General features: G+C 38.8%; 1 protein-coding gene across 1 annotated transcript; it reads right to left on the reverse strand.

The window, feature by feature from the left end:
• Window positions 1-6,655: 6,655 nt before the first annotated feature.
• On the reverse strand, window positions 6,656-24,759 carry LOC140160512 (cytochrome P450 4F12-like). Its single transcript, XM_072183751.1, has 9 exons — window positions 24,595-24,759; window positions 22,831-22,978; window positions 20,389-20,558; window positions 18,935-19,062; window positions 16,836-17,091; window positions 16,413-16,609; window positions 15,156-15,292; window positions 8,134-8,281; window positions 6,656-6,827 (listed from the first exon to the last, which is right to left on the reverse strand). The coding sequence occupies exons 1-9, from the start codon at window positions 24,757-24,759 to the stop codon at window positions 6,656-6,658; spliced, it is 1,521 nt and encodes a 506-aa protein (XP_072039852.1).
• Window positions 24,760-26,323: the final 1,564 nt, after the last annotated feature.

Consider the following 26,323-nt stretch of genomic DNA (forward strand, 5'->3'; position numbering starts at 1 on the left):
AGCTTCCCGGACCACATTCACAGCTCAATAAATGGCACCCAGACAAGAAATCTGTGAGTAAGTGGAATAGTGTAGAAAAAGACCTGTTTCTTGAAGAAAGTGCGTGAAAAGCAGAAACCAGCCCCGTTCCACACTATTCCACTTACTCTTTGGAAATTGTCATCTGTGTAATGATCTTATGCGCATTCTCACAGATTTCCTGTGCTGGGTGCCAATTATTGGGCTGTGGATGTTGTCCAGGAAGCTGTTCAATGTCGGTGCAATTTGCTGTTGTGTCAGTTGCACAACAGCTTGATTACTGACATGTGTTTAGCTGTGTGTACTTATGGTTCATTTTGATGCACATGATTTTAAGATATTTTTTTTTGGTTTAGTGTAAATAAAATTATCATACGTCGTAAAATGTAAACTACGAACCAAACGTATTGTTACACTAATCATATTTGCTGATGACACAAACTTGTTGTATTCACATCCTGTCATTGCCTCAAAATAGTCCAGTATCTACCAGGGTTTAATGTGCACCCCCAGGACTCTACCAAACCAAATTTTTTAGCTTCCTTTTATGGTCCTATAACACATTCAAAATGTTAACAAAAATATTTCCATTCACTCCGGCCATATTCAAAGTTAAAGGTCAACACAGTGGTCAAATTTCAAAGTTGCTAAAATCTGGTTAACAAGCACACCATACCGTTCTTGAGTTATAAGCAAAAAGGTCAAATGTTAAATTCAAAAATTTAAAAATGCCCCGAACTAAGATTCCCTGCAAAGAATCAAGACGTAGGTGCTGTAGTTTTGTCAAAATTCAAGATTTTGAATAAAACGCAGGAGCCGTCGTTTAATCATTACGATGGAAACATTAGTCGAACACGTACGCGATGTTCATAACACAGTACGTACATGGCGTGCGGGACACATCAAGGGACCGTGCCGTAATTTCGACCGCCGGAGTGACACGCATTGGCGACATCGGCGCTGGTAGTAAATTGAAATTACGACCTCAGTTGTTCGGCTCAAATTTAAAAGGGGCATGTCTGACAGGAAAAGCTAACATTTTATGGAAAAGAAATACTAATATATTTTTATGGAAATGTTACAATATGGCTTTAAGTTCATTATTAATTACATCAATTTTTAGTCCAGTATCTACTAGGGTTTAATGTGCATCCCCCAGGACTCGACCACACCAACATTTTTAGCTTTCTTTTATGGTCCTATAACACATTCAAGATGTTAACAAAAAATATTTCCCGACACTATTCGCAATATTGTCCGGATCGTAGCAACTTTAAATTTGACCTGACCGTCAACCTTGGATTACCTTTGGGGTTTCATACTCCCAAGAGTCTGGGATTATTTTCCCCGAGTTACAGCCCAATCGGAGCAACTTTGAATTTGACCTGACCTTTGACCTCAGATGACCTTTGTGGTTTCATACTCCCTAAGTCCTGTGGATCCCCCCAAGTTAAGGACAAACAGACACTCGCATATGTTTTCGTATCTAGACTGCATACACATGTATACATAACCACCCCCCCCCCCATCGTTGTAAGTTGTGTACTGCTTCCACATGATGATCTTGCACGCTCTTCTTTGAACTCTTTCCAAATCGGCACTTTGAGCAACCGTGAGATCAGGGTGCCAAACGGGGGCAGCATATTCTGCCAACGGTCTTACAAAGCCAGAGAAAATAGTGACAAGATCATCACGGGGTAAGTTGAAGTGTTTCAATAACTTGAGCATATAAAGTCTACCATTAGCCTTCTTAAGCATATCAGACACTTGAATGTCCCATTTCAGATTGGAACTGATTTTGACGCCAAGAATTTTGGCTGACTCAACAACTTGAAGTGGAACATTAGAAATGGTAAGAGGAGCCTCATCAAGGGGCTTCCTCATGAAAGACACTTTCATTGCAGCACACTTATTTGGGTTTAATTGCATGTTATTATTTACAGCCCATTGCTCAAAATTGTCAAGATGTTCCTGCAGCACGGAAGTTTGAGCACGCGATCTAGGTTCTATGATTGATAGATCATCAACGTATTTCAATGTTACCAATGGGGTATCAATGACTGCGTCATTTACGACTGCAACGAAACTGAGTGGGCCAATGCGAGTACCCTGAGGCACGCCACCATTCAGCTTTTTCCAGTCACTAGTTTGACCGCGATAGCGTACACATTGCTCCATACCATCTAAAAAGCTGGCAATCCAGGTAACAACAGATGGGCGCACGCCTAGGGTGATTAACTTGTTCATGAGGATGTTGTGGTCTACTAGGTCAAATGCTTTACTGAAGTCTGTAATAGCAACGGTGCTTGTGTGCCCAGGTTTGTATGCGTTCATATGCAAAGTATCTAATGAGTGGTGGAGACACCCTTGCGATTTCTGTACTGGTTTGGATCAATGCCGCTCTCCATGTCTTCCAACATGGCCAACCCTTTTGCAAGTTGATCCAGGAAGGGAGTTCCAAGGAAAGGTGAACGAAGTTATGAAAAAACATGACGTCAGTATTCGAAGAGGAGAAACTGGGCAGCATAGAGCTCAAGCGATCGTGGAAAGATTCAATCGAACTTTGTCTGAAAGATTGTTCAGGCACCAATGACACGTATCAATAGGCTTCGTGAAAGACTCGAAGTCGGCGTAAACGACAAATGGAACTTTTTGCGATCTAAAATGGTTCTGGAACTCCTGAATGGAGCCCTTTTCGGGCATCTCAATTCTCACCGATTCATGCAACCGGCAAAGATCCGTGTGCACAGCCAGTCGCTCCTTAGACGTGTATGACGCGTAGCACCTTCGGCAAAAGTAGCGAGCAACCTTCTTCTTTGACACCTGAGTTTTCAGCAATCTGCTCAAACTTTTGACAACGCAGTAGTGTTGCTTTTCTTCGTCAGAAATAAGAAGCAAATCAACCTCGCGTTGGCAATCAAGATCGCTAATCCGAAGAGGATAAACTTTCTTTCCGTCAAAACCGTGCACGTTCACCGAAATAGCTGGATTTTTTCTGTCAAATTTGTCGATGTCAGAAAGGGGAGTCGGAAATGTCACGCCATCCCAATTTAGCTCGGTGGCTTTTTCTCGAAGGGTCGTGTCGATTCTTTCCGGGTGCACGTCAACCATGTTCGTTGCCCTTGTGACAGCCCACTTGAAGCATGCGTCGTCTTTGTTTTTTATATTGACGATCGCTGTCTTTTTTGCTAAAACCTCCGGGAGAGGAATGTATGAAGAGCCGCCCAACGGCTCGTACTCCACCGTGTGAAGATCAAGGCTCAAAGTCGACTCATACACCCACCCGCTGCCTCTGTTTATAAAGGTGGAATAATTCTCAAGAATTCTGGCCGACCAGGTGTCGTAAACCTCGTCAAGATCGGTAGCCTCCAGAATAATCTTTTGTTCAGAATGAAATGCAGCCTCCTTTCTGACTTCTTCCCCAGTCTCAAGGTTGGTCTTCACCATCCAGCAGCGAAAAATCGTTTTCGCTTTTATCTGGCGGTTTTCTCCACGGACTCTAAGGACAAGTCGCCTGGCCTCTTGCAAATACGTCTCCGGCGTATAACCAGGCAACCCCGGCACCGTGTACTGATTCACAAACTGTCTTAACGCGGACGCTGATTCTTCAATCTCGAGAGATGGCTGTGAAGGCTCCTGCTCTATCACGTGGTTATCTCGCAAAAATTGAACCAAATCTGCTTTCCGCATGCTAGAATAGCCATGAAGTTCAGCATCTCTCGCCTGTTTCCGCAAATCTTTAACTGTAGGGGGGTTGGGTCCAAAGCGTCTTGGACGTCTTTCTCTTCTCCGCTGATTAATTCGAGCTCGCTGCTCCTGAGTTATGTTTTCACTACGCTAGAGCCGCCGCTCCTCAGGGGTCGGAAACGGAAAATGATTTTCGTCCATTTATTGTATATTAAATTTTTTTAAACCAATTTTTTTCCAGGCTGTGCTAGCCATAAGCCAAATTTTTTTCATAAGGGTGCAGCGGCTTCTACAGAACAATGAATTTCCTGTTTGGTCGGGGGGGTAAAAAAAGTTGTTCAAAATAAAACCAAGTTATTCATCCCCTCTACTGCTACTTAATGGGATATTAAATATAACGAAAAAATGTGTTAATTTAACTGAGAAAACGTATATTATTTTATTTCAATCGGTGGTCTACAGAAAAAGTTCATGCTTCATGTAATACAAATCGACTTTGGGAGTTTTAGCTAAAAATAATTCAAATATTTAAAATATAAACATTCCCTGAATGAAATGTAGCGTCTTGATTAAAAAACAAATAAAAACAAAAAACAAACAAAAAACATAAAAAAACACAAAAAAACACCTATACCTTTGTCTTTGTATGTAGGCCAAGTTGCATGAATCTATTTTTAAACTTGGATTGGTTTTAAGTGTAGAGGTGCGTGTGGGGTGTGTTGGGTGGGGGTGGGAGTGTAGGGTGTGCTTCTTTTGTGATTTGTGTGAGTGAGAGGGGGTGGGTGTTACTGAGGGTTATATGTGTGTGGGATGTGTGGTGAGTGCGTGGGGGGAGTGTGGGGGTGCTTGGGCGTTTGTAAATGCCTCCAAACGAGGACCTACATATGGATACACACCATTCAACGAGGACACACCTCCAAACGAGGACGTCCTCGGTTTGTTACTATGACCAGGATGACGTAAATGATGCAATTATGCATATAAGATAACATATAAGATATAGGTCCCCCAGTTGGATAGTAGTAAGTTGTCTGGTGTGAGGTCCACGGTGCGTGTGTCGATTAAAAACGGCCGTGTGAGTCCTCGGTTAGATCCTCGTTAAAGTCGAGGTCCTCGTTTGGAGGTATTTACAAACAGGTAGGTGTGTGTTATTGTTTGTATGTATGTATGGGGCATATGTGCTGGTCAATGCTCGTTTTGATATTTTTCGTATTTTCTCGTATTGATTATTTTGATGTTGTTGAATTTGTATGTAAAATTGTTACAATTCAGTTTTTTATACTGTGATGACAATTTATGAATAAACCTTTTCAATCCTACATGCACGATTAATGCAATTTAGACATTCCATCTCTAATAGAGTTTCCGTTAAGGCGAGTTGGAGCCTTCAGTTCATATATTTCCAGTTTTGGTTATCATTTTGCTTAAATAATACAGTTTATTTCTGCAGTGTGATAAACACATCCCATAAAGTAATTACCCCCCCCCCCCTTTATTACGAGGCAATAACTCAAAATAAACTCAACCCAGAAAGTATCGAAACGATTAGGCCTATAGATGGTCAGATATATCGGGAACTGAAATATATAGCAAAAACTTAGCGCAGCTTTCTCCTGCGCATTTTGATACCTCTTTTGTTGCTCTACGATATCATTTGGTCGAGTTATGGGCGCTTGAGTGGCTTCAAGTCGGATTTTGAAAGTTGCACTTAGCTCCTATTCAAGACCTTAGACGACGAATCCAGGCAGTGATGGTGGGCACACCAAGTATTGAGATGTCAGCAGAAAGAGTTCATTCGATAAGTCAGAGATAAGTAAAGGGTAGCAAGTATTGAAGTTGGAAGTCGAAGTCGAAGGAGTGAAATAAAGTAAAGTTCATTGTTAAGTAAACAGAGCACATCGGTGTCCTTTGTCTTGATTTTGTGTGTGGGTGTGGGTGTGGGGGTATACACGACGAACGCATTTGGCTTGAATAGGAGCTAAGTGCAACTTTCAAAATCCGACTTGAAGCCACTCAAGCGCCCATAACTCGACCAAATAATATCGCAGAGCAACAAAAGAGGTATCAAACTGCGCAGGAGAAAGCTGCGCTTTATATACATTAAATAAGTTTTTGCTATATATTTCAGTTCCCGATATATCTGACCATCTATAATCGTTTTGATACTTTCTGGGTTGAGTTTATATACATCCAATATTTAAAATGAAATAGAAAAAAGAAACATACTTTAGTTATGCACATTTTGATACCTCATTTGTCTGGATAACTCAAAATTTGTAGCTATGGTGAGAACTTGAATGAAAAAAGATGCAAACTCAAAACTTGCACTAAAGAGATACTAAGTCAGTGTACCGTTACATTCTCTACATGACTGGTCAAGGGTGACCCGCGGTGACCAGTGACGAACAGATACTCGTGCAACAAAAGCAACATTTTCAATGGGTTTAGGTACAACTTTTAAATCTGCATCTTTTTCATTCAAAGGGTCACCGTGGCAACACAGTTTGGGTTATTATTAAGACAAACGAGGCATCAAAATGTGCAAAACAGAACTGGGATTCTTTTTGTTATTTCAAAATTGTATCATCGCATAGATTCCGAGTTACTGGTATTGCCTCGTAACAAAGGGGGTAATTGCTTTTTGTGATGTGTTTACATTGATCTTATAGCAAAATGAGTCAATGAACATGAAGCCACTGTATATTTCCACATTATTGAGTTATTCCCCTAAAGAAAATCATGCACATGGGGGGGGGTTAAAATCTATTACAATGATCTCTCGTATTAACCCATGCCTTTCTCTATGGGCGTGGGCTTCATTTTTCTCAATATTTAAGCATAAAACATCACTAGCTCCGGCACAATAGCTATTATATTTTCTAGCAAATAAAGTTTGACTCTGAATAGCGATAATTTAGTAATAAAAGAGGTTTCGGTTCTCTATAATCAATTATTTATCTCTCGGAGTGACCATCACATGTATGCCAGTAGTACTTCTGAGTATAGTTTCATTAATCCGTTGAACTGGTTTGCTACGGTCAGGAGAAAAACGGACGTGACGTAACAGCACAGCGGTAAACGATTTCATCTCGGACATCGCAAAGTGTTGACCAATACAGTTCCTTTAAAGAAATTTTAAAAAGATGACATAAAATTAATTGGGACGAACAACTTGCCAGAGATATTCAAATTTACAGACTTCAAGAAAGCCTTTGACACAATCCATCGGGGGCAAGATGTTGAAAATTCCTATGGTGGTATAACTAATTGATGATATTAGAAGAATGTACAGTGTAGGCCTACACCGGGGGCCTACATTAAACTTTTTAGAGCCGCAATTTGACCGGTGGCGAGACAGACTTACTTGAAATCTGGACTGGCCTATTAGTCCAATTATCTGTTTTGCATGATGCAGTCATGTCTACAGTAGAATTCATCTCGACCTTTGCAGGACTTAACCCCATTAAAAGCTATTAAACCAAGATAACACTCATTGAAACAGCTCAACTGATTAAATCGGATCTTCTCTGGCTGTGCACATGTGACTGTTTTCATGTGCGATATCGCAATAAAGTTTGCGTATTATAGCTTCAGTTGGGTAACCGATTATAAAGGAAACGAAAGGAAACAATGGTATGTGTACTTTTGTTCACGAAATGAGACAAAGACCTGCTTTTTGTTAACCAGCATTCTTCAAAATGAGCAACATAATGATTGTTGACTTAACACGGTTTGGAAATAATTTCTTCATATTTTTGGTGTTATCTGTCGTTTACATATCCTTCCTAAAACACAAAAGTGCGACCCTCTCCAAACATCTAAATTAGCTAAAAATTTAGGACATGTTACAAAACTTTATTTTCTAGAACCTATTTAGAATAATTTAAATGTAGCTTTTACCGTTTTTTGTGGCATCCTTCAGAAGTGAGCGGTCCGATACCAATATTTTCGGTCAAATCTCCATTCAATTAACACGGGGAGTTGGCTAGCTATGCCTTGCCCTCACTCATATTTTACAAAAGTGCGACCATTTCTGAACATCTAACCTAGCTGTAATTTTAGGTCATGTTAGAGAAATATATTTGCTAGAAGTTTTGGAGAATAAATAAGATAATGGCTGGTTATTTTTCACACAGTGATGTTAACTAGGCAAGTCTCCATTCTCCCAACATACATCATTTGTACAGGTCACGCGTCAATGGTGAGAGCACTGTGTATTGTGTATAGGAAAACGGACAGTAACTGCAGTATGGGTGGTTCTCATCGAAGTGCGGAGCCAGTATCCGAACTGGTCCACTTGATACTCGAAGCACAAGAGAATGTAACCCGTCGTGCATGATGTTATTGGGTTGTATTTAATATTAGCCATAGTTTTGCTTAACCAAAAACCATTTTCAACATGCATTCTTAAGCCATGTGTAAACCTACCTTGGACCGGCAGCAAAGGGAGTAAATGCATGGGAGTGCCGATTGGCCGAATTTTCCTTCGAAAATCTCTCCGGATCAAAAACAAGTGGATCTTCCCAGACACTCGGATTGCGATGAAGTCCGTTGACATGAAGGAAGGCGGTAGCACCTGTAAACCATAGAACACAAAGTAAGGGATAAAAGTTTAAGGGCTGGGGTATGAACGTTTGGACGGTATTTATTTTGGGACATTAGAGCACATCAGACATATCGAATTGCATTCTGAATACGAAGAATGTCATTCTGATATCAAATAATTTTGATTTTTGAAATTCGCAATTTAATACACATTTTATGGCAAATCATTAAAATTGATATTTTGATATTTAACAGTACTTGAAGTGAACTTTATAAATCTGATGATTTATACTTAAAGTGTATGTAGGTGGGATGAAAAGCCGACGATCAATTGAAAATTTTGACCTTTCGTATTGAAGATATGGATTTTTTTCCCAAAACACCAAAAAAAATTAGGTCTTTTGGGAAAAATCCATATCTTCAATATGAAAGGTCAAAATTTTCAATTGACCGTCGGCTTTTCCTCCCTGCTACATACACTTTAAGAATATATCATTAGATTTATATAATTCACTTCGAGGACTGTTATATATCAAAAATTTGAAAAATATCACATTTTTATAATTTGTCATAAAATTTGTATTATATTGTGATTTTCAAAAAATGAAAATTATTTGATATCAGAAAGACATGCTACGTATTCAGAATGCAATTCGATAGGTCTGAGGTGCTCTCATGTCGCACAAAAAATACTGTCGAAACGCAATAAACGCTCATTTTAGATCCCTTAAAGTCTTCGGCAATCACAACATTTTGCCTTATCTGTAAGAAAAATAATTATCAAGCATGAATAACTTGGTTTTATTTTGAACAAAATCATAGACACCATAAAAACGAATAAAAACATCCGTCTCTCAAGACGCGATATTCAAAATTCCCGGGGGCCGAAATTGTCGAGTGCAATGATTTTGTATTTTACTTTGTACATTTCATGATACTTGCTACTTGTATTGATTTTAAGAACAATTTGCCTATACTTAATTGCTTTCTATATTATCATGTTATAGTAATATTATTGTACTTTGTGTATAATTATCATGTTGTATTATGTGTAAGTTTAAGTTATATTTGGTAGTTTATAAGGTTTTGCATTGTTTTCTCTGTAAAGCGCCTTGAGGCTTTTCTGCATAGGGCGCTATATTAAATCTTTGTTTATTATTATTATTATGATATCCTAATAATACAATGAAGGCTGACGACAATTGAGCACAAACAACCATTACGTCATTGCACTTAGACAATTTCAGTGCGGGAATTTTGAATATCGTGTGTTGAGAGCCGACTGTTTTTATTCGTTTTTATGGTCAATACCCGGGTCAATATGAGGTTGCTTCAAATAAAACCATTTTTTTCGTACTTGATAATTATTATTCTAACATACCGGGTGTCCCACAAAAAGGTTAATGTTAACAAATATAAATATTCTTTTCATGACATACCGGTAGTCTATGTACCATCTACTATAATTAAAGACAGAGATAAAAACAATTTATCGCGTCTGATGTCACTGTCGAATACGATCCTTGATTGGTTTACACAGGTAATCAGCGCGTAAAAGGAAGACCGATCTATCTGGTGCTGATCGGAGAAAAGGAATAGCAGCAAATGGCGAAAAATTTCGTACTTTTACAAGGCAAAAAGTAGCTTTTCTAGGCATTGTCGTCATGGTGCCTTCACCAAAGAAAGTTTCCTACTATAAAGACCTAACTTTTGAGATGGTTTGTATGTCGAAAGGTGCAAAATTAACAATAAGGCGCCCGGTTATAAATCCGCGTTCAGCAAGTCATCATCACGACATTTGTAAACAAACCGTGCTCGAGTTTGATTGACAGGTGACGTCAGACGCGATAAATTGTCTTTATCTTTGTCTTTCATTATAGTACCCCTGTGAATGTCAAGTTCACAACCTACGTGCTTAATCTACATTCCACGCATTCTTGAGCAAGCTCTTTACGTGACATTATACCACCGTCACAGCCACTGTGCATTTGGCGGGGCACTTGAGTATGTCCAGCCATAGCATGGTAGATGCAGTATTTTATTCTGATAAACAAAGAATGAAACTTGTTCAGTTTTATTTCAAGAGTTCAGTCAGAAATGTAACAAACAGCAGCGATTTCAAGTCAACAAAATCCAAACATAAATGTAAAATATTGTTATTCATTTCACTATGTTGATGAATACAGCGTGCAGAACTGCTTTCGCCCAAAACGTGTTCTTCTCCAATGACCACCTTCCTTTATTTGTAACCACCAAGAGTCAAGAAGTTCTAAAACTGATTTATTTTCAGTGTACAATATTTTATTTTTCAATATGTTTCTTTTGTTCAATAAGTTCAACGATGAAAAATAAGAGAAACATAAAAGGTAATGTTCTGACAACAAAAGTATGCGGCGCGTGTGCTCAACTTTCGTTGTGAGATATTTTGATGGTTAGCCACTCTTGACACCCCTGTCATCTTGCGCTCGGAATTGAAACTTAGCAAACAGTTATAAGAATGACCAATAAACAATATCTGAAAATATGACATTGTTTTGTTGTACCATCACAAAATGCGCTTCATTTTCTACATGTAACCTTTTTATGGGTCACCTTGTATAAGACATAATGTTATGATTGTCGATTCCCTTTAATGCAACTGAACGAGGGAACACAAGTGAAAAGCTCTGATCCAATGAAACCAAAAGAGGCAATTTTGAAAATTGATTTAACAGATTTATATACATTAGAGTCACGCGGTAGCCGTGACCAGCAAGTTTTAAAAAAAAAGACTGATAAAGAAGACTACTAACAGATGCTCCCGCGAGACTATATTTACACCTAACATTAAAACACTTGACTTCTATTGTTCGATGTTATTTTTCGCTGGGTACAAAATGTATCTAAAACCATGCTAAATGTTATTTACAGTCCCAGGTGTAATATCTTGACAACTCATTAATTCCAAAAGTGCCACCAATCCTACAGTCAATCATTGTTCGTAATAAACAAATATTTTTGCTTCCATTTCACGCGGTATTTCATAGCGAAAATTAGTTGCAAATCATACTGATCCATAATTTTTAGACACTGCTACAGGTCTACCTGGTTATCACCTTCACACTACTTTTTCAGATTCACTTCCAAATATACCCTAGCAGTTTCTGAGATACCCTACATACAAATTCTGAGCCCCATTCGCCAAAAAATCAAATTTTTCACAATTCTTTTGTTCTTATCGGACGACGCATCCATTTATATAATAAATGCTGTATTTCGACACAGTAATTTACAGCAGATGCCCGTGGCCTAATGGTTAGGGCGCTTAACTCCAAATACGCTATCCCGAGTTCGAAACCCGGTCACCCACTGATTTTTTTTTCAATGTTTTATTAAACAATTTATTGTCATTAATCAAGGATAACATAATTTTAAACATCCAGTGATATTGTGATATTATTTTTTTATTAAAGCAAGTTGTTTGATTCTCGGGGAAATTGTTAATTGTGTTAAGGGCCTATTTAAAAACACAACATAGTGTGATACAACACCATCAAGGATCAAAAGAAATCTGAATAACACAAGAAACTAGATCAGGTATTATAGGGTATGCAATACGACGTTACTCATTGTTATTCTCATTTAAATATATTTTGTCCAACCACGGGCAAATTCGCATGATAATAGGACAATAAAACATGATTGTGATATGTATGAATGGTTGTTGAATCGATTTAGAGATTGATGACTCTCTGTCATCTTTAGCTATCGTAGAACATGACAATTGTCATACCGTCCCAGTAGGTTGATTACAAACACTCTGTAGGTGTGGAAAATTGTTCCGCTAGTATGGAAGGCCAGCAAGAAAAAATAATATCCAATTAACATTTATCAAGCATTTATAGTACGGAAGCGTCTATGTGACACAACTTGACAAGATAATTATCTTGCCATGTCGACTTATTAGCAGCATTATGTCAACATATCGCCAAGACAACTGAACAAACAAGTCAACATGGCAAGATAAATTATCATGCTAAGTCGACATACCAAAAATGGATGTCGTCTTCGCGAAATCAATTATTATGCTAAGTCAATTTAGCAACAAATTATTGTCTACATAGCAGGACATTTTGTCACGTCCAGTTGACTTAACAAACAATATAAGTCAACATGGTAAGATAAATTATCATACCAAGGAATAGTAATTTTTGACACCGTATAAGTAAAATTACTGAAAAACATCCTCGGGATGTAGAGGAGGGGGCACCCGAAATTAAAGGGGAAATTAAATCTCAAAAGACCGCCGACAACCGCCGCTCAATAGGGATATCCAACTAGATTGCCCCGCAGGGCTACAAAGAACCACAAACCGCGAAATTTGGATATGCAGCTAGATTGCCCCGCAGAACTCAGGAACCACAAATCTTGAAATATGGATATCCTACAAATTAAAACCACAAATCGCGAAAAACCGCCAACAACTGCCGCTCAATAGAAATATTCAACTATATTGCCCCGCAGGGCTACAAAGAACCACAAACCGCGAAATTTGGATATCCAACTAGATTGCTCCGCAGGGCTATAAAGAACCATACACCGCGAAATATGGATGTCCAACGAGTTTTAACTATAAATTAGCCCTCGATAAAGGGCAAGGCTTGAAGGATTAGGGAAATTATAACCACGAACCGCGAAAGTTGCCTTAACAAACAATATAAGTCAACATGGTAAGATAAATTATCATACCAAGTAATAGTAATTTTGGCACCGTATAATTTAAATTATTGAAAAGCATCCTCGGGATGTAGAGGAGGGGGCGGCCCGAAATTAAAGGGAAAATTAAAACCACAAATCTCGAAAGACCACCGACAACCGCCGCTCAATAGTGATATCCAACTAGGGCTACAAAGAACCACTAACCGCGAAATGTGGATATCCAGCTAGATTGCCCCGCAAGACTCAGGAACCACAAATCTTGAAATATGGATATCCTACAAATTAAAACCACAAACCGCGAAAAACCGCCAACAACTGCCGCTCAATAGAAATATCCAACTAGATTGCCCCGCAGGGCTACAAAGAACCACAAACCGCGAAATTTGGATATCCAACTAGATTACCCCGCAGGACTATAAAGAACCACACACCGCGAAATATGGATGTCCAACTAGTTTTAACTATAAATTAGCCCTCGATAGAGGGCAAGGCTTGAAGGATAAGGAAAAATATAACCACGAACCACGAAAGACCTCCAACAACCGCCGCTCAATAGAGATATCCAACTAGATTGCCTGCAGGGCTACAAAGAACCACAAACGGCGAAAATTGAATATCCAACTAGATTGCCCCGCATGGCTACAAAGAACCACACACCGCGAAACAGTGGATATTCAACAAGCTTAAACAATAAATTAGCCCCGATATGGGACAGGGCTTGAAGAATAAAGGAATACCACGAACCGCGAAAGACCGCCAACAACCGCCGCTCAATAGAGATATCCATTATCCACTAATTGCCTGCAGGGCTACAAAGAACCACGTACATCTTAGTTATAGGTCTAGCTACATAATAGGCCTACTAGTATTTTTTATTGTCATAAATCAAGGATAATATTATTCAAACTTCTATTTTTCGCTTTACTCGTCTTATGGAGTACTTCGTAACCGGATGACTTTTCAAGCTTGGAGCTACTCGGCTTCATTCATAAAAAGAAAGGAAATCTACCAAAAAAACGTTGACAACGTAAAGAAAGCAGGAACTTTAAGAAGCCCCCACCTCGGCTGACTTTTTGAAACTTGGTCCCATTTGTAAAAGATACTGATTTAATCTTTGTCATAATTATCCACTTAAAACATTTCCATAAGTGTTATGTATCTTTAATGTGCCGATGTGATATTAAGTTATTAGCATTCTGGAACGATCAGAAATGTTATTGTGTTGTTCTTGGCCAATATCCTATATATGTTTTGTTTTATAATAATTATTAAGTTCATGATCAATGATTGATTTAGACGAATAACAAGTAGGCATGTTAATGGCAATGATGCTATTGTTTAAACGTTAAAAACACCGATTTGCTGTTGATATTAAAAATGGGACCAAGTTTCAAAAAGTGAGCCGAGGTGGGGGCTTTTTAAACTTGCTGCTTTCTTTACGTTGTCAACGTTTTTTTGGTAGATTGTATTAACACAAATGAGGGTTTAAAATGTATTCATAACCTCATTAATAAACGCGATGCGTGCGATCCAATCATATTTTATTATTTGTGAAAACGCGAACGCAAATCGAGGTCATTAATATCTCACAATTGACCGCAAAATGCGTAATTGTTCCAATGTCGCACACAATTGACTTCTGCGTGCGCCGTATTGTGCGCCCAAAGAACTGCGCGCGCGCTGGCTGCCGTATTTGGATTGCGCGCTACCATATTTGCACAGATTCTGATACGCACTTTTGTTATTGGTCGTTTTGTTTTAGCCTGATCGATTTTGGGAAAGGGAAGATGTAAAAATTGTTTATTTTTACTTACTTTTGAGGAAACTTTTGTGTTATTTTGTAAAGTTAAAAGATCAAAGTGACGGTTATGAATGAGGTTAATAACTTTGCATCGGTTATATGTCGGGCATTGTGAAAAATCTAAACATTTTGCTTTGGACCTCGGAATATCCCTCGGGGCTGCGCCCCTCGGGATATTCCTCGGTTCCAAAGGCAAAATGTTTAGATTTTTCACAATGCCCTCCAAATAACCGATGCGCAGTTATTAACCTCTAACTAATGATCGCGCTAGTATAAAACACGTCACTGACATTGGCACCAGAGGTACAAACTCTCTCAAGTGCCAACATACATACTCCCCACTCACCCCTCCCCCACATACATCCCCCTACACACCCCACATATACACCCCACACATATATCTAACCTTTAGGAATTACTCTCCCATCTGGTAATTGTAGTGGCGATGATTTTAATTCTCTGCTAACTATTCCCACTGGTGGATAAAGTCGCATACTCTCTTTAATAAATTTTGTCAGATAATCCAGTTGGTGCAAATCATTCCTGTAATTTATTATGACGAAAGAAATTATATTTTGTTCTGCTCATTATTTTCTGAGCTATTTACACATGTATTGCTTTCAAAAATATTAACACGAACCCCAACACTGAAATTTCAGAAAATATTGATTTGTGCCTTTTATGTTAATTAGACACAATGTCATGTTTGGTTTGAATTAAAGGATACCTCCAAACTTATTGTAAACAATAGCTTTTCCTACGCCCCTATTAACAACATGCACATACACTGCAAAAACTCGGGTGTTAAAAGTAACACCGGTTGGAGTCAATAGAGGACCGCACCCAGGGGTGTCGTTTTTTAAACACTTTTGGTGTAATTGTTATACCTTCCAGGTATCAAATATGACCCCAAGAGTGTAAAAATAACACCCCAAAGTGTTAAAAAATAACACCCCTGAGTGCGGTCCTCTATTGACTCCAACCGGTGTTACTTTTAACACCCGAGTTTTTGCAGTGTAAATGAAGCATGTACATTACACCCACGAGTGTCGTTTTTAACACTTACTTTTGATGTAATTGTTATACCTTCAAGGTACCAAATATGACACTAAGAGTGTAAAAATAACACCCAAAAGTGTTAAAAAATAACACCCCTGAGTGCGGTCCTCTATTGACTCCAACCGGTGTTACTTTTAACACCCGAGTTTTTGCAATGTAAATGAAGCATGTACATTACACCCACGAGTGTCGTTTTTAACACTTACTTTTGATGTAATTGTTATACCTTCAAGGTACCAAATATGACACTAAGAGTGTAAAAATAACACCCAAAAGTGTTAAAAAATAACACCCCTGAGTGCGGTCCTCTATTGACTCCAACCGGTGTTACTTTTAACACCCGAGTTTTTGCAATGTAAATGAAGCATGTACATTACACCCACGAGTGTCGTTTTTAACACTTTTGATGTAATTGTTATACCTTCCAGGTACCAAATATGACACTAAGAGTGTAAAAATAACACCCAAAAGTGTTAAAAAATAACACCCCTGAGTGCGGTCCTCTATTGACTCCAACCGGTGGTGTTACTTTTAACACCCGAGTTTTTGCAGTGTATAATGAAGCATGCACATATTGTGAATGTGAATACTAGTGCATAATTACCATTCGAGGTCATTGTCATCTTTTCCTTCCATTACTTCGTCGACCTCTTTCCTGCATCTTTCTTGGAGTTCTGGATGATTAGCCAAGTTGTAAACAATCCACGACAATCCAGATGCGGTCGTATCATGACCTTCAAACATAAAGGTATCCACTTCATTGCGTATTTCTATGTCGCTTAAACCAACACCATCTTCATCCTTAGCAAGGAAGCATAAGATGATTATTAAGTACTCTTTCCTTTGCATCACCATCATTATCATCACCATCTCCACCACACCCATCATTTTCATATAATCATCATCATCATCATCATCATCGACATCGTCACGATCATCGTCATCATTATCATCGGTTATGTTTGACACAATTAGATTTTGTCAACTATTATTACCTAAATATCATTAAAATGTTGCATTTGCTAACCTTGGCTTGAAGTAGAATATCAAGGAAAGGCCTCAGCCGTTCTTTCGATGAGTCATAATTGGAATGTTCAAGTCGTTGCTTTCTTTCTCTGATCGCTTTTTCAGAAAAATCATGTGCAGTCTTCGCTGCTTGGTGGAAGGCACGGCCATTGGAGCTCAAAGCATAAAGAGTGTCGGACTGATATAGAAGACTTCCAAAACGCATCAAAACTTGTTCCGTCAGAAAATAATTAGCATTAACATACGGGTGCTTTCTCCTTTCGAGATTGAAGGGTAAAAACAAAAACACAAAAAACAATTAAGGAAGAAGAAGAAGAAGAAATATACACAAGCCAAGCCACACGGACACTATTTGAATTTCACCTCCAACCACACCCCCATTAGAAAACAAGTTTAGTCTAATACATACTCCATTCCACCGTGTGGAGTCTGTGGCAACCAACCCCATGCTGTTTTGAAGAAAAGCAACATATCACACAAGCTCTATAATGTGGCTACTCTCATGGGCTTTCAAAATCAATAAGCCGAAGAGCGTAACTCTAACAGGAACAATCACTATTACTATTGCGCTTATCATGTAAAAGGAATCAATTTATAAACGCTCTTTTGCACAAGATTTGCAATTTAAAGAGAACTGGCCATTGCATATTCTAGTGACGCTAGTATATGGACAATATAAGTGTGCTTTTTCATTTAATGACATAAAATTTGAAAAATACTTGCAAGGAACACTTGAGGTTTTGACTTTAAAACCTACATTTTGGTCAAAAAATGTGCTAGGATAGGTAGTTTTCAACAGATTTACCACATTCGCCTTGCTATAACATTGAATTGCGCTAACTGTTGACCTAGTGACGAAAAGTAAAGCGTTTTTAGGGGGAAGTGTTAGCTTTCGTATGATATGAAAAAAATATGATTGGATGAAGGGAACACTTGAGGTTTCGACAAAAACCAATCAAAGAGGCCCATTTTCAGCTAGAAGCTCCACAGCTCTTACGATGCTATGCAATTAACCGGGTACTGTAATCAAAGATTGTGTGTATAAAATTCACTGCTTGCTTGAGAGCTCTTGGACGAAACTGTGTGCTCAGGTGTATCGAGGTGGAAACTGTGCGCATGATGGTATATAAGAGAATTGTTTTTGTATAGAAACCTTTCCATATGATAGGCGTAAATATATGACCATGCAATCAACCCCCTCACAATAATGGTGACATTTGCGCTAATTTTTAGTGGCGCAAAGGATGAAGATAAAAGGACGTCACTGGTCCGTCAATGATTCTATGCAAGGGACAAACTGCCAAGAATCATACATCGGAGAGACTGAACGTTCTCTCGATGTCAGATTTCTTGAACATACTAGTAGACGTATAAGCAGCACTTCGGGGTGGGGGGGGTGGGGTGGGGTGGGGAGGGGGTGTAAGCAGCACTTCGGGGGGCAAAGATTTGTTGACAAGCCGAGAGGGGGGGAAAGCAATTTTTTACAGGTAGAGGTGGGGGCAAGCAATTTTTGGCACACATTTAGGCGGCACCCTTTAAATAACACGCAAAGGCTTAGGAAAACACTACAGAAACGTAAAATAGGCAAAATTTCCTGCTCGCTGCGCTCGCATCATTATTATCTAGACCATTTAAAATTTGCAAATTGGGAACCAAAATATTTGGCATGTGCGAAGGAGGGGGGGGGCCAAATTTTGGCGGGCTGTGGGGGGGTGGTAAGCATTTTTGGGCGGGCCGAGGGGGGGGGGGCGGGGGCAATTATTGCACCCCTAAGGATGCCATCTATATCCAGAGCCAACCAACTATCACTGAATACGAACGGATGGCGGCGCGCTACAAGTTACCAAAGGTTTATGACCCCAACATTACGTCATACGCGTTATACGTCACACACTTCAAGAAAGCGCGATTGGGCAACAACAGCTGTAATTACGGAGTTAAACACTTTTGTATTGAGATTAAGAGTTAAAATCTTTCTATAAAGGGTACCCCATTGAAATTACCATTGTGTATTAAACATAGCTATCATATCCAAGAATAAGAGAGAAAAAAGAAAGAAAGAGACCCCCTGATCATGTCATTCGAGTAATATGAATTTACCCCATCCTTTGACAATCATCTTCTACTCCCATTACGCATCTCATTAGACTGTCCAGTGTTGCCAGACTTATATCTTGCATGACCTCTATCGAACATGCGCTGTCTGCACATTCTTCTTTCCATTTATTCTGTTTGGAAATAACAAAGTACACCATTATCAAATCTTGTAGACTTGTAATCTTCTCATAACATGCCAACCAAAGGTTTATGCTGACTCTATGACAATATGGGTGAACTTGGTCTTATCGCTGCGCGCTAAGCTACAATCTTGGAAATAAGTCTTGGACCGCTTGCGTGTAAATAACGGAAAACTGTCACCCGCTTTCCCCCATGCAATGTTTAGAAATGCCAATATCTTCAACGGTTTCCCAATATGTCCAACATTGATTAATGTGGAGGGCGGAAGAGTAAATCATTGTTGCATATAGATGTCATCATTGTCATGTTTGTTCCCAAACACAATATACGTCATTTCCATGATCATACGAAATTCTGCACAGAATTTACGGCAGAGTGTGCCAAGCGTTCCAAGTACTTGTTTCCAAGATTGTAACTGCTTATTGTCCAGAAGTTTCATTCTGGACAAACCTTGTACAGATTGCGCATTTTTTTCAAACCGTTTTCTTGATTGACTTCAGCAGCCAAACGCAGCTCAGCAAAGCTGATTTTCAAATTTCTTTTATAGAGTCAGTGATAAATATGTCTATCTTGATATACTTCTATCTTGCAATAAAAGATGATTTTCACAGCATCCCAGACAGCACTATGCTACACTTGCCACGTATGTGAAATATGCCCTTTTTAGCCGGACCAAACCATGCGCCAGTGAAATATTTTAATGTTTTTTGCATGTGCAAATAACAAATTTTACACTCTAATGGAATTGTGCATCTATCAGGAGCTACCCTTTTATGCTATAATAGCTTTCCGAAATTTATGTGCTGAAGGTCGCGGTCTACAAAAAAGAGAAGATCTCCGAGTCAAAAAATGACTGATTCCCATTTTTGATTTCATAACCCTATTAACCATTTTGTCTTACTTTCACGATCTTTTAATTTTTGAACAATTGTCATGAGTACATGAAACACCCAGTTACACATAAATACCATCCAAACCCTAAGTTCCCCAGCGATATTGCTGCTGTAATAAAGCACTCCTTCGTGTACATGTTCGATGGGAACTTACATGCATCAGGAAGCAATTTAGGGTCTTTTGCAATAAGCATGGTGCATTGTGGGGTGATATGGTGATAATCTTCTTGGTCTCGTATTACAAGATACTTTATCAAAGTGTCTTAAAAATGTACCAAATAAAATTATAAACAGGTTAAAGATTATACATCGTCAAACAGCAAAAAAAAAAATTCATTGATATTTAAGTTGTATTTAACAAAAACATGAGTGAAACACTTTTGGGACCCCCTTCTTCTTGCATTAATATTTTGTTCTACTTACAGCTAGCTTATTTGTGCTTTCCACATATACTTTCACATACGGTTTCAAAATATCAAAATGAAATGCCGGAGTCAATAGTCGCCGATTTCGTGCCCACTTCTTCCCGGTGGATAGCAGTAAACCATCGCCTAACCACGGCATCAAAAACCGATATGTCTGTGATTTTGGCTCTGCAAGAAATGGATAATGGTAAGATGAACAAACAAATAAATACGGTTTGTCGGTTTCAGTAACGTACAGTATCAGGGGAAACATATGAAAAGGTTTGGCTACAAAACGATTCTCTTATAAATGCATCTACGCACAGTTTCCACCTCGATGCACATTGCACCCGATTAGTACACAGATGTTTCCAAGCACAGCGAGTCTAGCCTCTACACAGTCTGTGTTTATACTACACGGTTGGGTGCATCATAAGAGCTGTGTGAGCTCTAGCTGGTGACTAGTGGAAAATACGGCATCTGCGATTGGTTTTTGTCAAACCCCCGAATGTTCCCTTCATCCAATCAGAAATTTTTTTATATATCAAACGAAAGCTAACACTTAGTGCTAAAAACACTTTTTTCCCATTCCGTCAACAGATGACGCAATTCAATGTTTATAGCAATGCGAATGTGAAAAATCTGTTGAAAACGACCTATTCAAGCACAATTTTTGACCAAGATGTAGGTTTTAAAAGTCAAAACCTCAAATGCTCCTTACAATATTTTTCAAATTTTATGTCATTGAATGAAAGAGCACACTTATATTGACCATATACTAGCTTCATTTCAATGAGCAATGGCTAGTTCTCTTTAAATTGCAAATCTTGTGCAAAAAGATACTATTTTTGCCTGTTTTGCCATACGGTTGTATATTCAATGAAATATGACTTTGCTAAAGAGCGCTTACAAATTGATATGGACAAACCACGCATCACACACTAGCACAATTAAATTACAATGGAAGCATAAATGTATAGGCAGATAAACCGGAGAAAAAAATCCAGACATATCTGTCTGTGCGGGGACTTGTACGACAGACTTGAACCCCCAGATCTTCCGCTTGTCTGGCGGACAGTGTTGTAGGTCTCGGGACCAGGTCTCGGTCTGGAGACCATCTCGAGACCTGGTTTTGTAGTGTCTCGGTCTCGGAACTCAAAAGTCTCGGTCTCGAACCTCAAAAGTCTCGGTCTCGAACGGGTTTTTTTTGTTCGAGACCTGTCGAGGCCTGAAGAGAAAGATATGATTTTCTGTTGCTGTTCATTATTTATTCCTTACCCTAAATTTCAATGAATGTTGAAGAAATTGTTAAGAATAAAGATACAGAAATCATTTTATAAATTTATAAAAAGTTATAAATGAATCATAAGTGAGCATGTTCGGATGTGAGCTTCCAATTTCAGTTCATGATTAAACATAGGTGGGCAGGTGGTGGAAGCGAGGATCCCACTAAACTTCTCCACAAAAGCATAATAGATGAACAAATAGTTGCCCTGTGCAGTGTGCATCTTCTTTTCAGCACGAAAAACACTGTGTTTTGGGCACAAATATGGTAACAATTGCTCAATTTTGCGCGCTTTGCGCACTGGTGCTTCATACACTGGGCCTTCACACACTAGCCTAATTTTGCCTCCACTATAGCCAACATTTTTTTAATTTCCCCAAAAGGAAAAATTGTAAAAATTAAGACAAAGTGTTAAACTGCGGGTCCAAATTTCTTGAACAGTTGGTACAATGATGTATTCCCTTTCAAATTCTCAGCGGCACACCCCTACCCAAACCAAACTTGAGTATCCCCCGGGATTAAACCAAGGTCTCGGTCTCAGTCTTGGTCTCGGAACTTAGAGGTCTCGGTCTCGGGGAGGGTGGTCTTGGTCTCGGAAGGTTTGGTCTCGGTCTCGGTCTCGGACATAGAGGTCTTAACTACAACACTGCTGGCGGACGCGACTGTCCCTGATGAACAGTGCTCTAATCTGGTACTTATGGATATGTGCAGTCAGGGTAAACAGTACAAACAACACACAACACACCAGCACACGAGATAAATTAATGATGATTACCCGCCAGCCTAATATATATTATACAAACAAGGGAAAAGGCCTACGCATCTTACTCTGGAACATAGTAATAATCAACCATTAATGATGCTTAATTGTAGTTCTTAAATCAATATACAGGGGAAAGAAGAACTACGCATCGCACAATTTAACAAGAAATCACAATAGAAACATAACATGCATAGGAAGATAAATCGGGGAAATACTCCAGATATACCTGCCTGTGCGGGGACTTCAACCTCAGAATTTACATCTGCAATTATCTTCATAATTCATATCAATCTCAGCATGTAGGTAAGGTGATGTTACATGAATCATGCATGTGAGTAGAAGTCGACAGCAGTATAATGAATACGTTTAAATAATCTGTTTTAATAAATGAGATTAAATGTAGACGAAAATACCTGCGGTCGTGAATACTGCTCTAATAGAATCCGGATGATAAACAACTACTGCTGGATCAAACGGTGTCATCCATACCTGCATTGCTTTCTCGTTGTTGTCATATATGTCATCAAAGTCAGAAAGTAATCCTCGTGCACCATCTACGAACTAAACAAATCAGTAATCTTAGTGTTCAACCATTTTTTTTTTATTACAACTAATGTATTCGAAGTGTATGATGGATAACTAATTCGTTAATTCGTCAAGATGATCGTGCTTATTATATAACATCAATGACCTCTGCGTGTGACATAGTATGAGGGATTACGTGGTACAATGACGTCCGCTAAACATTCCTCGGCACAACCTAAAAGTTCCCTCCGGCCTCCGGTAAAATTCCCACCAGCAAATAAGGACACGGAACCTTAATTCTTGTTGGGATTTCAGAGGAGGGAGCTCTCTATTTGCACATGAAATTTACCCCCAAGGAAAAGGAGCCCAAGTGTACCATTAGGCTGCGATCACATAGAAGTATACGGTATACGGTATTCGTTATACGAAATACGCTCATTACTCCTATGTGAACTCAGCCTGATTGAATGTGATCGCAGCCTTAGGCGAATCTTTACCCGGGATCTTTGCGGTACTTGGTTAGGGTCTAGTGGTTTCACAAAGCGGAACGAACTATAGCTCCGCCCAAAAATGTTGCAGATTTTCTATAGACGCCCTGCATCAAGGAGCCCTGCATGATTTTATTGATTGGCTCCAAACAAAGGATTTGAACCGGTGCACTGCGTCATCATTCCTATATCTTCGTGTCAAAAATTGCCGTGATAGTACCATGAATCCTCTCATTTTTCAAAAGCTACGCATGGCGATTTTGTTCGAGATAGGCCGAGCGACTCAGGCTAAGCATACCATTTACATTATATGAGATACCATAGCCCTGCCATAGAGCCCGCCGCTTAGTTTCTATTCTACGATTTGCGCATGATCAGTACCACATATGGTGTTACTATTATAGAAAATTCGATTTGTTTTCAGGTAAAATGCAGGTTTTGTTTCCAGTACACTAACTCGAAAAGCAATACACTAATTAGCGGGGCCTTGCTGTTTGCTGTGGATTTCTTTAACTGCATTTTATATTAAAGATTTTGAAATCCAAAGTAAAAATTGTGATATTTTCAACTGTTTGAGAAATGAATTATACAAAGGAACCCGTGTAAAACCCAGGTGCTGTATCTATAATACAATGTACATTTATCGACTTTCTTTATCTGCGTCAATAATAGAACATCGATTCAATCGAATTGAATACATGTCTCCATTTTGAGTTTGTACTACACCTCTGAGCGACAGAGCGATCGATTTCTAGCCAATCAGATACTGTAGGCCTCCTTTTCTTGCGTTCGGTGAAATACCAATCGCCCGTCGCGTCGCTCACCAACGGAGTATTAAGTTTATATTTATAACACTGGCTGTTGACACTGTGCGGTGTCCTTCACCGTAATCATGGCGCAGTGCAGTCCATTCAATCAAATGTTGTCATCAACCTATTTGATCATAGTGCATTTTGTTATGTGTGTGAGACGAACTGTCTCGGTAGATTGCAATCATGCTTTTGTTGAATGCATTTGAGTAGTCCGCCATATTTACGGAATGATACGTCATATGCACAACCTCTATAAGGGACACTCTACTTTGAAAAAAATGGCAATTTATTCTTGCCCTGAATTTTGTCGGTTCAGGTATTATTGATCTTGTGCCCAGCCTTTGTAACTTACGGCTTTTGCGTGTCCAAGGAATGGAATGCCACGGGGATGTTCGGGGAAACTCTTCAGTGCCTGCTGAAACTTCCATCTTTGTTGCAGAAGCAGTATTGACTTCACCAGCAAAATGATTGCTGCTATCACAGCAATAGTGGACAACATATCGCTTGCAGTAGCCATCATATTCTAAAAATGGTGTAAGTCAAGCACAAAACATTTGTCATATGTTCTGAATTGCCGTAACTCTATTCCTTTATGTCAAACAAAACCACCTCGGCAATTAATTTATTTGTGTGAATCCGAAGCCAACTGGAAACACCGATATGGACGCAATTCAATTCCCAATCAAAAGATCGGTCATGATATAAATCGATAATTTAACAATGACTGATATTGAACTTTGTACCACGATAATCTGTACATGAGGTCACACTCCGGTGTCAGACTGTGGGGCTAAATTATTATTTAAATCACTGATAATATGCGGGATAATATGAAGAGAAAATTCATTGAACAGTTTTGGTGTTTTGTTTTCATTCTTCAATAATCCAGAAAAAATAAAACAAGCAGAAGGAAAATATCATGTATGTGGAAGCCATAACAAATTAAACATGAGAGCAAATTAGTGACTTAAAGCCATAATGTACGATCTTATAATATGAAATTGGTTAATTTTTTTCAAACCTGATTTTTTTGCATATTTGTAATGTTTACACGTCCCAACTTGCACCTAAATGGAATCGGCTAAATTTGTTGTCTTTGTAGAGCAAAGTTCGACATAAAGTCATAATTTTTTGATTTGTGTCAGTTCCTGCAGAACTGACACCTTCTCCTACAGGTTTGACGATCACGTGACAATTCGAATCATCATATCGAAATATCACGTGGGTAAAAATATCAATATCGATATCAATACTATTCGCCAATTCAGCCCCAAACCAATTCGCCCACATGCTAATTCGAACCCTGTATATTGATGTACAAAAAAAGTTGGCCAAATTGAACTATTTCGTGATTTTCTCCATAACCGTTGTTTTTACACCAAATCTGTATATTTAGATGCCTTGATGTCTTGCATTCGGTCACAAACCAATTCGTTGTACTTTGTGCACTTAACCCTCTATCTTTTAAACCAAATATCCTAAAGAGTCGTGTGTTATGCCGAACTTTTCCTCTGGTCATAAAGAACAAAAAAGTCAGCGTTCGCGTATCTGTAGGCCTACGTAGCCGCAGTTTGTGGCCCTCACAACACGGGCTTCCGGTGAGCTGCCGGTCCTAGGAAATGGAATATTACTGATAAATATATAAAGATGGCAAAATCAGTAAACCAGTTTAAGTTACAAATAAAGAAAAGTCTAATAAACAATTACATCTAATATTTAGGCATTATTTAATGACCTCACCCATCCCCACCCATCTCCACTCCAACTATCAATTTCTTCTGTGAACTGTGGAATGTCTATATGAAATGTTATATATATTTATATTGGTTCTTTCTTTGCATGTTCTTCTCATCTTTCTTTTTTCTTTTATTTGTTAGCTTGTGTAATTGTATATTGTAACTTAAGGCAGTGTAAGGGGGTGCTCGCTTCAGGCCTTTTGAGCATCTCCTCATTCAAATGTTTTGTCTTTTATATATATTTTGTATGTCGATTTGAATGAAAATAAAATGATGATGTATGATGATGATGATGTACATCATTTCCTACAGAGTCGTGAGATATGTCAAACTTTTCCCTTGGTC

This window comes from Amphiura filiformis, chromosome 1 (genome assembly GCF_039555335.1).
Source record: "Amphiura filiformis chromosome 1, Afil_fr2py, whole genome shotgun sequence".
Lineage (NCBI taxonomy): Eukaryota > Metazoa > Echinodermata > Ophiuroidea > Amphilepidida > Amphiuridae > Amphiura > Amphiura filiformis.

Excerpts from the sequence above, each read along its gene's own strand:
- LOC140160512 (XM_072183751.1), bottom strand. The coding sequence starts at position 24,759 with ATGGCTACTGCAAGCGATATGTTGTCCACTATTGCTGTGATAGCAGCA. Across the intron at positions 22,979-24,594 it reads TCCTTGGACACGCAAAAGCC|TTCGTAGATGGTGCACGAGG; the intron begins GTAAGTTACAAA and ends TGATTTGTTTAG. Across the intron at positions 16,610-16,835 it reads ATATTCTACTTCAAGCCAAG|GATGAAGATGGTGTTGGTTT; the intron begins GTTAGCAAATGC and ends TTCCTTGCTAAG.